This window comes from Convolutriloba macropyga, chromosome 10 (genome assembly GCF_964194025.1).
Source record: "Convolutriloba macropyga chromosome 10, txConMacr16.3, whole genome shotgun sequence".
NCBI classification, from domain to species: Eukaryota; Metazoa; Xenacoelomorpha; order Acoela; family Convolutidae; genus Convolutriloba; species Convolutriloba macropyga.
Genome location: NC_134477.1, coordinates 13,479,351 through 13,494,346, shown reverse-complemented (window position 1 = coordinate 13,494,346; position 14,996 = coordinate 13,479,351). Strand labels below are relative to the sequence as shown.

Here is a 14,996-nt window from a genome sequence, read left to right as displayed (position 1 = left end):
AGTTTTGAAATTCTAAATGAACTTTTCTTTCTCTTTTTGAGAATTCGCTTAATTGTTGGAGTACTATGGCCTAGACTCATTGACTAGAAGTGCAATAGGTTTTGTAATAAGCATTAAATCTACCTATCTAAGGCTTTGAGGTGACAGCTAATGGCTGTTAAGGCTTTAAAGAAAATTTTCCGACAAGTTTTTTTTAACAACAACCAATCATAAACTTATTTTCTTTAACTCTAAATCAGTCACAGTAATGAATAGATTCCTTTCCTTTCTTTTGCAGCCAAAATGAAGCTTGATAGCGGTTTTTTGTTCTAAATGTTGGTTATATGACTACATTGACACAAGATTTTAAGAAATTTTAATATTTTGTATATTTTTGTATTGTGTGTTCCTTTTGAGATCTTACCACGTTATAACAAAACCAATAGCTCTCGTTGGCTCACAAAAAATATTCAATGGACCATAGGTAAAGTTTTCAGAGAAAAGCTTTTGGTTTACATGACTTCGACACTTTCTTCTCGCATTTCATTATGAAATTTAGGATTTTGACTGTATTTGCTGTTGTGTTGATAGTCAATGACCTGTTGCAATGTCTTATTTATGACCTATGAATCGCAATTAACCTTTTCGTCTCATCGAGGTTTAATTTAGCGTTTTTATTGACTTCTGTTGCAAGCTATAGAATTTAATGGCGTTGATATTACGGGTTTTCTCAAAAATTTCGTGTTTTTAATGTATCTGTTCATATTTGTTAATTACTTGAAGTCATGTTGTTAAAAAATCTTATTGCTGTTGAAAAACTAAATAAAAATAGAAAAATTTATACTGAAAATTACACTTTATAATGGATTCGACGCCTTTTCTCGCTCAAATTTTTTTTGTATGTGCTGATTTTGCCTGTTTTTGCTTCTTTAGGCAGCCGTAAAATGCTGAGCGATCTCGTAAATTTATAATTGAGGCTTGAATGAATGATTTTATCTGAAGCAGTCAGTTTATTTTGAATAGTCTTAAAAATTTTGTTGTTATATCTTTTCAAAGATTTTTCAAATTTGTTGTTGTTTTCGTCAACTTGTAACACATTCTCATCAATGAGAGGTCCCATCCTTTTTCTTGTATTTCAAAAACTAACATGTCTACGAATATTATGTCGTAACTGAAGTTTTGTTTGTCGTAAAACATGCGTTTTCATAAATATTTCGTGAGTGGTGTATTTGTGTTTCCTTTTCTCTTCTTTTAGTACATTCGTCTAATAGCAGATCCCAATGATTTTCAAATGCCGTCAAAATGAATTCATTTATTCTTTCAAAATAATTTAGGTTGAATTGGTGTAAACTGAAACTGAATAAAAACTACATAATATTTGATAATAGCTAATGGTTTTAATGACTTCAATAATTTGTGTTTGTGCAAATTGTTTGTATTTTTTTCTGTATCTTTAGTCAAGAGTTTTCTACATCTTTAGTCAGTTTCTATGGCTTAGCTTAACTAAAGACAGGTCCCATTGGTTTCATGATGCCGTTTTAGTTAAATAATCATGAATTATTTTGTTAAAAGCTAATGATTTTTTAGACTTTTGAAATTATTTGGTTTTAAAATATTGGTCGATTTTTGGATTTCGCCTCATTATTTCTTCTCTTTATTTAATTGTTACCTAGTCTCATTAGGGAAACTTTCCATCTGCTGTATAATTATGAAAAACTAAATTTGTGTAGGTAAGGTTTTATCTGATTGCGTTTTGACGTTGTTACTAGATGCTTTTTAAAATTAGATACTGAGTTTTTGCCTGTGAAATTTTTGTTTTTGCTTATTTTGTTGTTTGTTTTTTCTTCTCGCAGTCTTTTTAGTGGCAGATTTTGTGATCACTGTAATGAGGAAAGGCATTATGGTATTCAGTTAGTAGATAGGTTGTGTAACGATTTTTTTAAAAGAGGTTGTGTAACGATCTCTTCATTTGGTTGACAATTAAGTCAAAAATGTAGATGAGCTCGGGTCGGAACATTATGTGCGAACGCACATTAACGAGCATTCTTGCTTAGCAATGGAAGTGCCAATAATGGCTTTATTTGTTTCTCTTGTTTTTTCCATTGCATCATTTAATTTTTTTTGTATGATCCTTGTATGAGTATTCATACAAATCATATATGACCTATTCTGATTATAAAGGAAAAAAATTGCAATACGTTTTGCATCGTTGAATGATTTTGTCCATATTAGTAACTCAGAGTATAATGATTCAAAACCTCTCGAAAAGAAATTTTCATTTTTGTTTGATCTTTGTATGACTAACAAGAAATAATACAAATCATACATGACCTAGTGTGATTACTAAGAATCATGCATGACTTAGTACGAAGTCAAAGAAAGTTGTATGATCGGTGACCCGGGTATTTCCTTCTATGAAAACAGTTATTCTCTACTAAATCAGAGTTAAGAAGAGAATTTGGTTGGAGCTATGAAAAAGATTTATCGTGACATCTGAAAAGAACTAAGCTCGTCATTTTAATTGAATTTGGCTCTACTAACCATGAAGTTAACGTAAATATTTACCCGATCCACAACTTATTACTTCTTTTTCATAATCTCGAGTCCTCGACAAGGGCAAGTCGGTCTCTCTGGCCTCTAGGTTAATTCTGTTTTAACATATACTTCGAAGTCTAGGGTCATTTGAAACCCTTTGATGAAATTATGACTCCTTTCAAGCCACAAGCTCCCTCCCACCTGCTGGTTATCCAAATTGATTACAGGGTATCAAAATTTGAAGATCACGATGACAGCAACACTTACAGCAACCCTCAACATGAATGGGAAACTTCGGTCTCTCGCTCAAAACCATCCTCAAGGCGTGAACAACAAAAGTCTGTTCACTTTTCTAACCATGGTGATGTCAGCGACGTTTTCTTGTACGAAGGTCATACGAAAGAGAGTAAAGAGAGTGTGGCCAGGAAGGAAAGAAGCTCGCCAAGTGAGGAGAGCAGATCCTCTAAAACGATGGAACCCAGCCGCAAAAGTTTACATGATTCAACACGAGATGGTAATACCCATGAAGAAATGAGTAATTGTGTCGATGAAATTGCGGTAAATTATTTTAAGTTCAATGATATTTTGAGAATTTTTCGTATTTTTTTTAACAAAAAAAAGTCATATTGAGCATCGCGAATTTCACATCTGCAGAATTGAACTTTGTAACTCTAAAAAGTTTAGGTTTTGAGATGTTAAAGGAAATTGCCAACACAAGAATACTATGCGTGGCCGGATAAGACAATTTACCCAAATCGATTTTTTCCATTGCCATTATACCCAACACTCACATAACATTCAGTCAGTATCGGAACTGATCCAGAATATTTTCAGTGTATCATTAACTTGCACTGATTCAGAAGGCTTTCAGAATAATTACTCTATCAATATTCCGACTCCTCTCTGAATCAGATTAAAATGCAGAATGCATTTCTGAATTGACTCTGAATCAGTAAAAAAAATCAAGATAGAAATTTTTCTCAACATTGCAGACACACTAAAAAACTATCTCCTATCGGTTATTTAACCATTTTAAAAAAGTTTTTCAAATGCCAACTAGTCGAAAAATAGGAATAATAAATTTGCTGAAATATTCTGCTTTTGTGAAACATATTAAAATAGGTTCTCTGCAAACACTTTAAATTTAGACACTGGCCATTGGTATTTTTCCTGCTACATCTGTTTAAATAAAAGATTACTCTAAGGAAATGTTATAAGCTTTTCCAGAAATAAATTTCAACTATTTATATTGCAACAGTGAAGTTTTCTTTAAGTATTTTTGATCATATAGCGAGAACGTCTATTTCTTCATTTCTGCTGGAATTGGACTAATAACGTTCTTATTTAATGGCGATTCTCCCTCATAAATGTCAATGCTTCAATTACTGTTGTATTTTTAGGACCTTAGAGCGAACGCAATGGTAAAAATTAGTTTGACTCAGGAACATAGTTTTGACATTGACCTTATTGAGAAAAAATTGTAGACTGATTCCGAGTCTGAATCGGAATTATTCTGAACTTGATTCAGAGTCCAAATCAAAATAATTCAGAGTCTCATGCAGAGTCTTAATCAGAGCCTGGATCCGAGAATATCAGAGCACAATAAACAGACCCGGAACCAGTACAGGATCGTTTCTGAAAAACGTCCTGATTCAAATTAAATTACTCTGAAAGCTAGGTAAGGGAGAGCAGCCCAGGTCTAGGCCTCGACTTATGAAAAAACTATAAAAGTCTAGTAGAGGGGGGAGGGGCAATATTGACTTTAATTACACGGTTAAGCTTCCTAGTCAAAGTCGAGCTAATGTCTTTTCATGGGTGGAGCTTAAGTCTTTTCATAACGAAGCAAGTCCATCTAAGGTCTTTTCATGGGTCCATCATAAGTCATTTCATAACCAACGAAGTCAAATTAAGGTCTTTTCATGGGTCCACCATCAGTCTTTTCATAAATCATTTTTTCAGAATTCAAAATTTTTAATTTTGTTCTGCTTCTGTACATACAGAAGAAGAACCGGAGCAAGACGAAATAGCTTTGCACCAGAGCACTCCAACTTAATAAACAGTTGCAAAACTGCCAAAAAGCTTTAGGAGTTTTATCAAATCTTAAAATAGAGAGTTATGGCAGCTTGAGTATATTACCACATTACTTGATTCAATGAAAACAGCTTTCTTAAGTGTATTGGTCCTAGTGCCATTAGCAATGACCCCGTTTTCGGCTTTTCACAGTTTGTTTTCCCTTCCAAAATTATGAGCTACCTTTTTTTAGAAACAATGCAGATTTTTGATGAGTTTGTGGCTCCTCTGAATTGTAAGAGATGAAGGAGCATACATGCTGACTACGTTAAATGCAATATTGCACGCAAAGTTTTAATGGCAAAAAAGCAGACTTATGAAAAGACCAATGATGGACCCATCAAAAGACTTTAACTCGACTTTTTTTGCAAAAATTTTGTGGAGCTTAAGTCCAGCCCAAATATTGGGTCGAGCCAGAGTTTTTTTTTGTAAAATTTTGGGTCCAGCTAAAATCTTTTGCAAAAAATCTGATTCGAGCTAGAGTTCAGTATGCCTTAAAGTCTAGCTAAAATCTTTTTATTAATCAGGTGGGTCGAGTATGGTCTTTTTATAGTACATTTTGGTCGAGCATTGTCTTTTCATAAGTCTGTACCAAAACTTGGGAAATGACGCCAAAGTAAATGAATGATACTTATGATTTATACTATCCAGGAATCATCTTCTCTAAATTATCAGACACCCTATTTATAATTCTACTCCTCCAGTTTGAGAGATACGTTTCTTAAAAAACCTATATGTTGACATTTTAAGTAAAATAGATCATGCACAATCAAAACTAAGAACGAGTGGGATTATGTAAGTAGGTAACCACCCGTGGTCAGAATGACATTCTCGTCAAGTCATATTTCAGTTTCCAGTTACTCTGGTTCTCATAGCATTTTGTTCATGGTTTAGAGCTTCCTTGATCCTCACCAAAAATTAAATCAGTTAACATTGTTGTATTAAAACTTGGGATCTACTCTGTCTTGCACCCACAGTGTTCTTAAGCTCCCAGCTGCAAAATATGTATTAATGTATAGCACGTTACTATGTTAAGAATAGCACGTGCGCCTGGGTGCGTAAAAGAAAAATCGGATCTTTCTCATTATAGCACCCCATGAAATTATAGCCCCCCATTATGGTATAATTACCATGTTTGGAGGGGGGAGCTATAAGTTATCTGACCACTAAGCGGAGGGGGGCTATAATGGGAAAGACCCGAAAAATATGCCCACAAAACTGGTGGAGACAAAACATCCAGAACTTCTATCAAAAATCTTGAAGCGACTCAATACGGATCATCATCCTGAGATGATATTGTATACTGCATGCAGGTTCAATTTGTTCTAATTATTATCGCTTTTTGATGGTATTAAAAGATTTCTTTGCCAAACGGAATCAAGTTATAAGATAATGATTTTTCCTTCAAACTTTCAATTGTCAGTGAGAGAATGAACTATACCTACCACTTTTTTTATATTCAATGAACGTTGGCCGAAGAATATGTTTCATTAAGAATGAAATAATGGTATCATTAGAAAAGTTCAAGAAGCGTAAAACATGTAGAACAATTTAATTAACATGTAGACCCCCCAATTCCCCTAATCCACCCTTCCCGATTTCCTCCTCCCTCCTTAACCCTTCACCCTCAAGAGACCCCCTCCGCTCACCTTCCCCCATCTCATCCACGCCTTGATGCTATCATGAGCCCCAGATGGCTATTATATTGGTTCTTTTGTTTTCTTACTACTTGTTCTCTGAAAAACAGTAATCTGTGGATCTCAGGGAGACAATTAAACATTTTGTTCAATTTTTTTTCCTAAAACATCTGATTTTTTAGTGTCCCGTGTGTTCGTTTTTCTGTTGTCTTGTCGGTTTAACTCGGTAATGACAGGGAACATCAATTTTCTGATTTAAAAATGGGATTAGTTCATAGTTCTAGTAGATAACTAATGATTTCCATTACTTGTACATCATTTTTTTCATACCATGCTGTTGCTTCGTTGGATTTTTGCCGCGTTTGTTTTTCAATTTCCATTGTAGTCATTTTATCTTTAAATGAACGATCTCATCAGCTTTGCAATGGAACAATTTTGACGTTTTCTTGTTTTATAAATAATTTTCAACACAATCAGCGCATGCTAATCAATCTAATGTAATGTGTTAATTTCTTGTTGCTATTTGATCTAATGGCTTTGAGAAAGCTGGTTTTGCTTTAAATATAGAGGATTTTTTTTCAGATAATTTGTTTTTTTTTCTTGCACGGTTTGTTGAGTATCAGAGGGTGTCTTTCCTTGACACTTATTGTCAGGTTTTTAATTAATAGAACTGTTTGTTTTGTATATCAATACCTGTTCTGCTACTTTTTATTTATTTCGGCAATCAAATTTTTGTTTCGCTTTAACAAATTTTGTAGCTTTTTGACATTACCGTAAAATTATTGGTTGATCAACGATTACAGTTTTCAGGGACATCATCTTTGTTTTCATTGGGGTAAAGCTTTTTCAACTAAAATTAAAAAAAATACTATCGTTTATTTGAATATAGACGTTGTCAGACTCCGATTCTGTATATTGTCAATCAGATTTGGACTATCACAACTCGGACAATCAAACCGATGATGACGTCATGACTCTCGACGATGCCAATTCCGACAACGAGAAGCAGTTCGATGGCTATGATGGTTGCAGTTCTACTTTTTGCTGCTATGCAATATCTCATGAGCGCTCAAACGATTCCCGAAAAGGTTTGTTAAAATTATCAAATTTGTCAAGTAATTAGAGTGTCATTCGAAACTGGGATTTAAGAGCGTTGGTATTAGATTGGTCAGAATATTAAACAATTATGGAACAGTTTTAGAATTGATTCAGCGTTCGAACTTGTTCGCGCTGTGTGGTGCAAATGTATTTACCAATCATACCATTACAAGTTAACAATTGGACGCTCTATTATATTTGGTCTGAACCATTTGAAATTATAGACTTGAATCTTGAACACTTAGTTGGTAAGTCAAAGTAAAACAACTTGTTCATAACTTAATTTAAAATCTGATCAGACTCTAAATGACTTTGGAAAACAAAAAATAGGCTGAAACAATTCATTGGCGGTCAAAAGAACAAAAAAGAGCAATTTGAAGGTTTTATTCCAACGCAATAATATTCTGAACAACGTTCTGTATGGAATATAGAGCAGCGTTTAAAGAGATACCAGAACCAATTTGGTCTACCAACTATCCACATTAGTACAATTTTTAGGACTGATTTTTTCATACTTACCTGGCGTCGGCAATAATAAACCATTCAAATTCTACTTCTACATAGCAATACAATTAACCGTTACTATTCTACTACAGCGCTACAAGTAAATACTAACTACAGTATTGTAATACAAATAGCTACAGTTTCTCACTGATTACCAGTTCTGATAGCACAGTAGGAACGCTCCACTACCCGAATTCAGAATCAGTCTGGTGGGACTGCGCAGACCGGGGTTTCGATACCCCGCCTCTCCGACAAATTCCCAAAGGGGTTTTGCTTATTATATCGGTTATTGCTTAACGGTCACTGCTTATTTCCAATTCGTCATTTACACCCCCCTTCCCCATTCCTCTCGAACTTTCCCAGTTTACCTTACCTATACTTGCACACTTATAATATACCCTTTTATTCACCGATGGCTTCCCCTGCAGTGTCGTTTGCGGCAGTTTTGGAACGGAATCACCCGACAGAACCCAATAACAACGACATACAGGTCATTAAAATTATTCCGCCTTTCTCTAAAGAAGACGTTCGATCTACCGAAAGATTGGATTACGCATATGGGCGATGCGCAGAAAACATCCTGTCAATGTTTCCTGCGCCAATACAAGAGAAAGCAACAATATCACGAACTTTCACCTCTACCACAGAAGGGAAAAAACTTCACTCGTTGACAATAGTCGCTCCCCCTGAATCCGAGCCATATTTCACTAAAATGAAATGTGAAGGTATCAAGCTTCTGGGGCGAACTATCTTTCCAATCGGATACGTTCCGAAGAACAGAAGGCTTTCCAGCTTCTACCCTCGGAAAGCTAAAGTCAAAATCTCCAATCTACCCTTCATCTGTGGTGATGCGGAAACCATGTCACTTCTATGCCTACCCAAACAAGTTGAGCATAGCCCACTAATACAACGTGAAACCTTCTCTTTATCTAATGACAAACAAATTTACACTGGACGCGCCGTACTAGATGTCATCATAAAGAATGAAAAAGATGAAGACGAACTTAGAAAATGGTCATATACCAACGCAATGAAGGATGGATTAGACTGGCATGGTGTTTGCATCAGTTTTCACATTCCCTCCCTGCATTCCTGCGAACATTGCAAAGCCGCCGGTAAACTTAGCATGGGGCACCATAAAGACTGGTGTCTGAACCTCACCGGAAAAAATGAGAGAGAACCGTGCCATGAGGAGGAAAGCACCTTGGTAACTTCCGATAAAGCCTGCGAAATTCACAATGCAAATGATGGAGACAAAGAAGATGCCCTCGAGTCGGATGACTCCGATTCATCGCTTATGATAGATGAGGCGCTTTCTACAAAAGTGTATTCTAGCAAAAAGGTTATCGCTGAAGCATCGGTGGGATGTTCAAGTGCAACCCCCGGCCTATCCAAAGATACCTTCATATTCAACAAGCCCACAAATCAAAATGGTAATATCCTTCAGAAAACTCTTATAGAACAAAAAACACAGCGAGATATGTCACCATTCAACTTTGTGACTCTTCGTCGGAAACGCACCAACCGACCGAATAGTAAACAACGCAAGAAATTGAAGCAACGCGCTGAAAACTACACAGGTCCTCCAGATCGTGATCAACCGTCATTTTAATAAATGAAAAACTTCCCAGATATTTTCTCACTCAATGCGTTTGGCATCGGCAATCCAGCTAAACTAATGAACATTACTGAAGTATGCAAACGTAAATCCAATAATCAAATGTTTGTGCTTTGCATCCAAGAAACAAAGCTCATGAACTTGACAAACATCCTTATTAATATACTTCGTTTTAATCAACTTGAGTATTGTATCACTCCAGCGTATAAAAAGTCGGGAGGATTACTAACTGTATGGTCCAAAGACATCACAGACGCTTACATGTACTCAAGCAACTCAGCCTGTCATGTTGTTCACTTTCCCTCTTTCAACTTCTACTTATGCAATACTTACTTGAACCGTCCCGAGCATACAAAGAAAAGCCATATGTTGCAGCGTGCATTATCGCCTCTTCACTCGAATTCCATCGTACTTGTAGGGGACCTTAATTGTTTTAATTACGACGAAGCAAATAGTTCACTTCCACTTCGTAGCTATGACCCGCGTATTTCACATTACAATAATATTACTCCGATTCTCGATGATCATCTTTTACATGACGCATCAGCCTTATATGGCAACAAACAGTTCACCCACTATGATAAAAACCACCGCTCCTTCTCAAGAATAGATTATGTCTTTACTAATATCGACAATTCATGCTTTAGGGTTGCCTGCTTCCCGAGTGAAGTTTCCGATCATTTCTTTGTTCAGTTGTTCGTCGAAAGCGAGTGCTCATATGAAAGAGGAAGGAGTTACTGGAAACTCAATGATTCTGTGCTTTCTCCTAATGAAAAATACATAAACTCTCTACTGTCAGGCTTTCCATGTGAGGAAAATGATAGTGTCTTCTCCACTTATGATAAACACAAATCGGTCTTGAGAGATACCTTAAGAACGATGTGTATCGAGAAACACAAAGTTGAAAAAGAATCTTACAATTGGCTCTCCGAGAAACGGCTTAATATCCTGAATAAGGTAAAAGACAAGAGTGCTTCTATCGAGGACATAAAATACTTTGATCAAATCAACACTTCATTACTTGTAAGGAGAAGACAAACGGGCATCAAGCGTCTAAAGCATTTCAAAGCCCTCCTAAATGACTGTGAGAACGGTCTTCCATCCGCTCTGAAGTCGTCAACAAAAGAGAATACGTTAAATAACCTATCTTTTGTCTCCTTCAATGGGGAAATCCATTCTGAGTGTAATGCTATTCTAAACTCCTTTAAGGCACAATTTTCCAAATTATACTCAAACTCAGCCTCTATGAACTATGAAAGACAGTCAGCCATCATTGATCCCTTTTGCGACTATAATGCTGTTAGCTCATCAGAGTCCCTTTACGAGTCAATTACCATCAACGAGGTAGAATGCGCAATTCGAAAACTCAATCCCCACAGCGCTCCGGGTCCAGATGGGATCACTTCGAACTTTTACAAACGGTTCTGCAAGAAAATATCCCCATATCTGGTAAAAGTTTTCAATGAATGTCATGTTCGTCAAGAACTTCCTTGCTCCATGGAAAAGGCTGTTATTAAAGTTCTTCCCAAAATGGACTTGCCACAATCTGTTGACGACTACAGACCAATCAGTCTAATAAATTCGGATGCCAAAATTTTTGCGCATATCCTAGCTGAAAGAGCTAAACAAATGTTTCACAACGTAATCCAAAAGCATCAACATGCCTACCTCAGTGGCAGACAGATTAACTTAGCACTTTCTAAAATCTCCAAATCAGTGGGTTCTGTTCGAGCTCACGATAATGTTCTAATTAACATCGACTTTACCAAGGCATTCGACACTATTGATCGCCCCTTCCTATTCCTATTATTAGAGAAGCTGAAAGTCCCCGGTGTGTTTTTGAACTGCGTCAAAGCGCTCTACCGAAGGACTTCATCATATGTCGAAATCAATGGCCACATATCACCGATTTTTAGCTCAGAGCGCGGCGTTCGTCAAGGTTGCCCGTTATCTTCTATCCTTTTTATTCTGGCTCTGGAGCCTCTGCTCCAAAGCATTCAAAGTGAGGACGAGATTCGGAGCCTCAGTGCATCAAAAGTAGAATCATATGCCGACGACATCTCGTGTATCATACACAAAAACAGTGTGACAGCATTGTTCGAGTTAATAGACAACTATTGTGAATGTACACAATTAAGTCTGAACAGAACGAAAACCGCAATACTGACCAACGATATGATCCCAGGTTTTTCCTGCGTCACATCAACTAAAATACTGGGCATTGTCTTCACTCTCAATGGAAACGACGAATCTCTTTTAACCATAATTAGAAAGTCCATTAGTCGACACCAAGTCAAACTTAATATGTGCGAAACTCTTCAATCCAAGGCTGCTTTCTTACTTGCTTTTGTAATTCCCAAATTCTTACATGTTGCTCGTCACCGCGACACAATGATAGGAGATCTAATGAAATCGCAATCAGAAGTATTGCGAACAATTTTCCCAAACAGCAAATACGATATCAAGGCTGAAGTTCTGTATCAACCTATCAGCAAAGGTGGCATAAGCCTGACTTACCTGCCCATTCGTGTTTTAGTCGCAAAATTGCTAGATTTTACTCTTTCGGCTAGTCACTCTCCTGTATCTGTGAATACCAGTCCTGATAAAAGCATAACCAAATTACTGAAACATTGTGGTGTACAACTGTGCCGAGGTGAGGATGCCTGGTTGCTGCAGTCAATCACGAACTCCGAGAACGCTCTTCTTATCAGTCCAATAACTCAGTTCCGTGCAATTTATGACTTCCTTGTTGCTGTGAAGTTCCCCTTCTCAATTGTCCAAGAAAGACTTCAGAGTGCCGCTGAAAAGTATGATTTAACTCCCACCTGCCTCACAGTGTTCTGCTCAAAATTATGGAAATCAAGATATTTATTTTCTTTCGAAAAGAATGCTCTTTATCGTCTCGCTTTCTTGTGCATACGTGATAAACAGTCGAAATGGCTTGATGATTTGGAAGAATCTCCAGTCTGTACTTTCTGCGATGAAGAATTTGAGACAACCGAACACCTACTCCTAAAATGTCAAAAACTCAAAACCTTAAGAAATCATTGCGAGGTCAAAAACTGGTCCGACATATTTAAACATACAAACTCAATAGCTCTCCGATATACTGCAACCATTTTGCTTGGTTCTTTAAAAAGTACCCCGTCAGACTCACTGCTCTTCCTAAACTTGTTCCTTCAACTTTAAGCTCTCCTTTTGCTGTCGAATACCCATGTAAATATATTAGTGTCTGTTAAATAACCTACCTTCTGAAATTAAGTATTTATACCTGGCGTCGGCCGTCCCCTGATCACGCAGAGGGGTGGCCCAGGGCGAGGCCTCCACATTGCACTGCGTGGAGGTTGACCTCTGCGATTTCTTCCAAGTGTTGAAACTCGGACGCACAATTTATTAGTGTGGGACTGCGTACGCGCTATCCCTGAAAATTAACCGAAAACAATCAAGATATATAATAAACTAGTATTTTAAGATTTCACGTATGTTACGTGCAAGTAAAATTTGACATGCATGTTCTACCAATTAAGTGCGACCATGTTATACGTTTAGGTAATCATTTGTCCAAAGGCGTCGAAGGCCAGACAGCTTGAAGACCACGCTCCCCGATGAATATATAGTGCAGTTTTGGCTTCCCCCTTATCAGAGGAAGGCTATAACCGTATCTGGTGCATTCGCTGTTATACGCGGATATATATCACTCATGATTGTGTATGCGTATGGTATTGAAAAACTTTTTTGCCGTTGAATTACAATCGAATACATTACGTTTAAAATCTAACACTCGCGTGTGAAATTTCACTTCTTTCGTGTGATGAAAAGTAACACAATTTTTCGTGCGAAAATGCGTCTTGTGTAATTTCACACGGGACAATTTTCCTCGTGTGATGAGTAATTTCTCGTGTGAACGAACGTATTAGAAAATTACTCAAGCAAAGCTAACTTTTTGCTATATGAAGCTGTTTCAGAGGAATTTTATAAAAGAGGAGAAAATTTTGGCCATGATTCTGACCAGAATATTTCTGTTTGCAATTGTGATTTTGTCTTTTGTTATCTATCATTCCCTGCATCAGTTCCTACCATTTGTTTTGTTCTAGCAAGAGTACCCAGTTTGAGGTCCCAAACCGAAAGTCGATATGTCCAGACCGAAATGGACGCACAAGGGGGGGGGGGTGTCGTGCGTCCAAAATTACAAGATCTAGAAACACGAATGAACGCACGAAAGTCTGGATACAGGCAAATTTGAACGCACGATAGTCTGATCATAGACAACTTTCAACGCACGATAGTCTGGACATACCTAAAACAAACATCAAAAACAGCTAAAAAAGGAAACAGCAGATTTGATTGTTGATAGCAAGTGAAAAAAAAACGAAATACATTAAAAACTGATATTTTAAAATGTTTCAAATGATTATTTTCTATTCAGTTGGTGAAATTAATGTTTTTACGATAGTTGAACGATAGCTTATATGTGGTCTAAATATATTCTTTCAATGCTGCGGGCATAGGAAACTCGATTAAATTACAAGCCACGCTCAATCTTTGCCTCAAAAACAAAACCACTGAATACTTTGTCCTTTGTCTTCAAGAAGTCAAATGTTCCTTTTTTAAAGTCTCTCAAAAAGCTCTTTTTGATAAATTCAAGTTACAATTTCACTTTCATCCCGCTTCCGACAAATCCGGTGGTCTTCTTATTGCCTGGAGCTCAGATTTGGGCACGACCTCCCTGCTACAAAATAATGAATCCTGCCAATTACTTCACTTATGCTCCCACAACATCTCAATTTGCAACATTTATTTATGCGGCAGAATATTTGAACAGGCTTGTAAAAATGTAAATTCAGCTTTTAGCTTTCTCTCTAATAATACAGAAATTATTCTAGCAGGAGATTTTATTTCTTTTTACAATAACCCTATTAACTCATCCCGCAGTTTACGTACTAATGACATTCGTATTAAACGGTTTTCCAAAGTCGTTGATCTTATCTAACAACATTATTTGCACGATTTTGCTGTCATGTCAGACAACATCCACTTCACACATTATGATAAGCAGCATAAATCTTTCTCTCGCTTAGATTACTTCTTTACACCAGCCAATTGTAGCTTCACTTCTATGAAGACTCATCAGTCTACACTTTCGGATCACTTTCTACTTCAATTAATACCTCCTTCATCACAAAAAGATCGTGGAACAAGTCATTGGAAACTCAATGAAAGTGTCTTATTACCAAACAAAGAACTTATTGTCTCACAAATAAATGCATTCGACCACTCCGCTGATAACATCATACTAGAATATGAAGAAAGAAAACTCTTTATACGCGATCTCTTACGGTCTTTGTCCATTGTGAAGAATAAAGTAGAAAGAGAATATTAGCAAAAATTAACAAACAAACTACTACTCTTAACCCAAAGCATTGAATGTGGTGACAACTCTTCCTCCTCCTTTGATGAATTTCAAACACTACAGAATGAACTGACATCCATTGAAACTAAAGAACACTATAACAATGACCCAATTTTCAAACGAAACTGGAGACTCTGCAATGATG

The 14,996-nt window shown here is 36.7% G+C and overlaps 1 protein-coding gene and 1 non-coding gene across 5 annotated transcripts in view; both read left to right on the top strand.

Moving 5' to 3' along the window:
• The window catches only part of LOC142348299 (uncharacterized), a 146,959-nt gene that overhangs the window by 120,886 nt on the left and 11,077 nt on the right, over positions 1-14,996 (top strand). Inside the window, exons 9-11 of one of the 4 annotated variants that reach the window (XM_075399597.1) lie at positions 2,742-3,072; positions 4,065-4,135; positions 7,148-7,304. In XM_075399597.1, the coding sequence (XP_075255712.1) occupies positions 2,742-3,072; positions 4,065-4,135; positions 7,148-7,184 (439 nt within the window). In that variant the 3' untranslated portion in view covers positions 7,185-7,304. Of the gene's footprint in view, positions 1-2,741; positions 3,073-3,914; positions 4,014-4,064; positions 4,136-7,110; positions 7,310-14,996 lie in introns of those variants that run through there. The other 3 variants (XR_012760719.1, XM_075399596.1, XM_075399598.1) reach the window with 3 other exon arrangements.
• LOC142348850 (U1 spliceosomal RNA) lies at positions 12,705-12,865 on the top strand. The gene has a single exon (XR_012760780.1). It is a non-coding gene; the product is annotated as a U1 spliceosomal RNA (small nuclear RNA).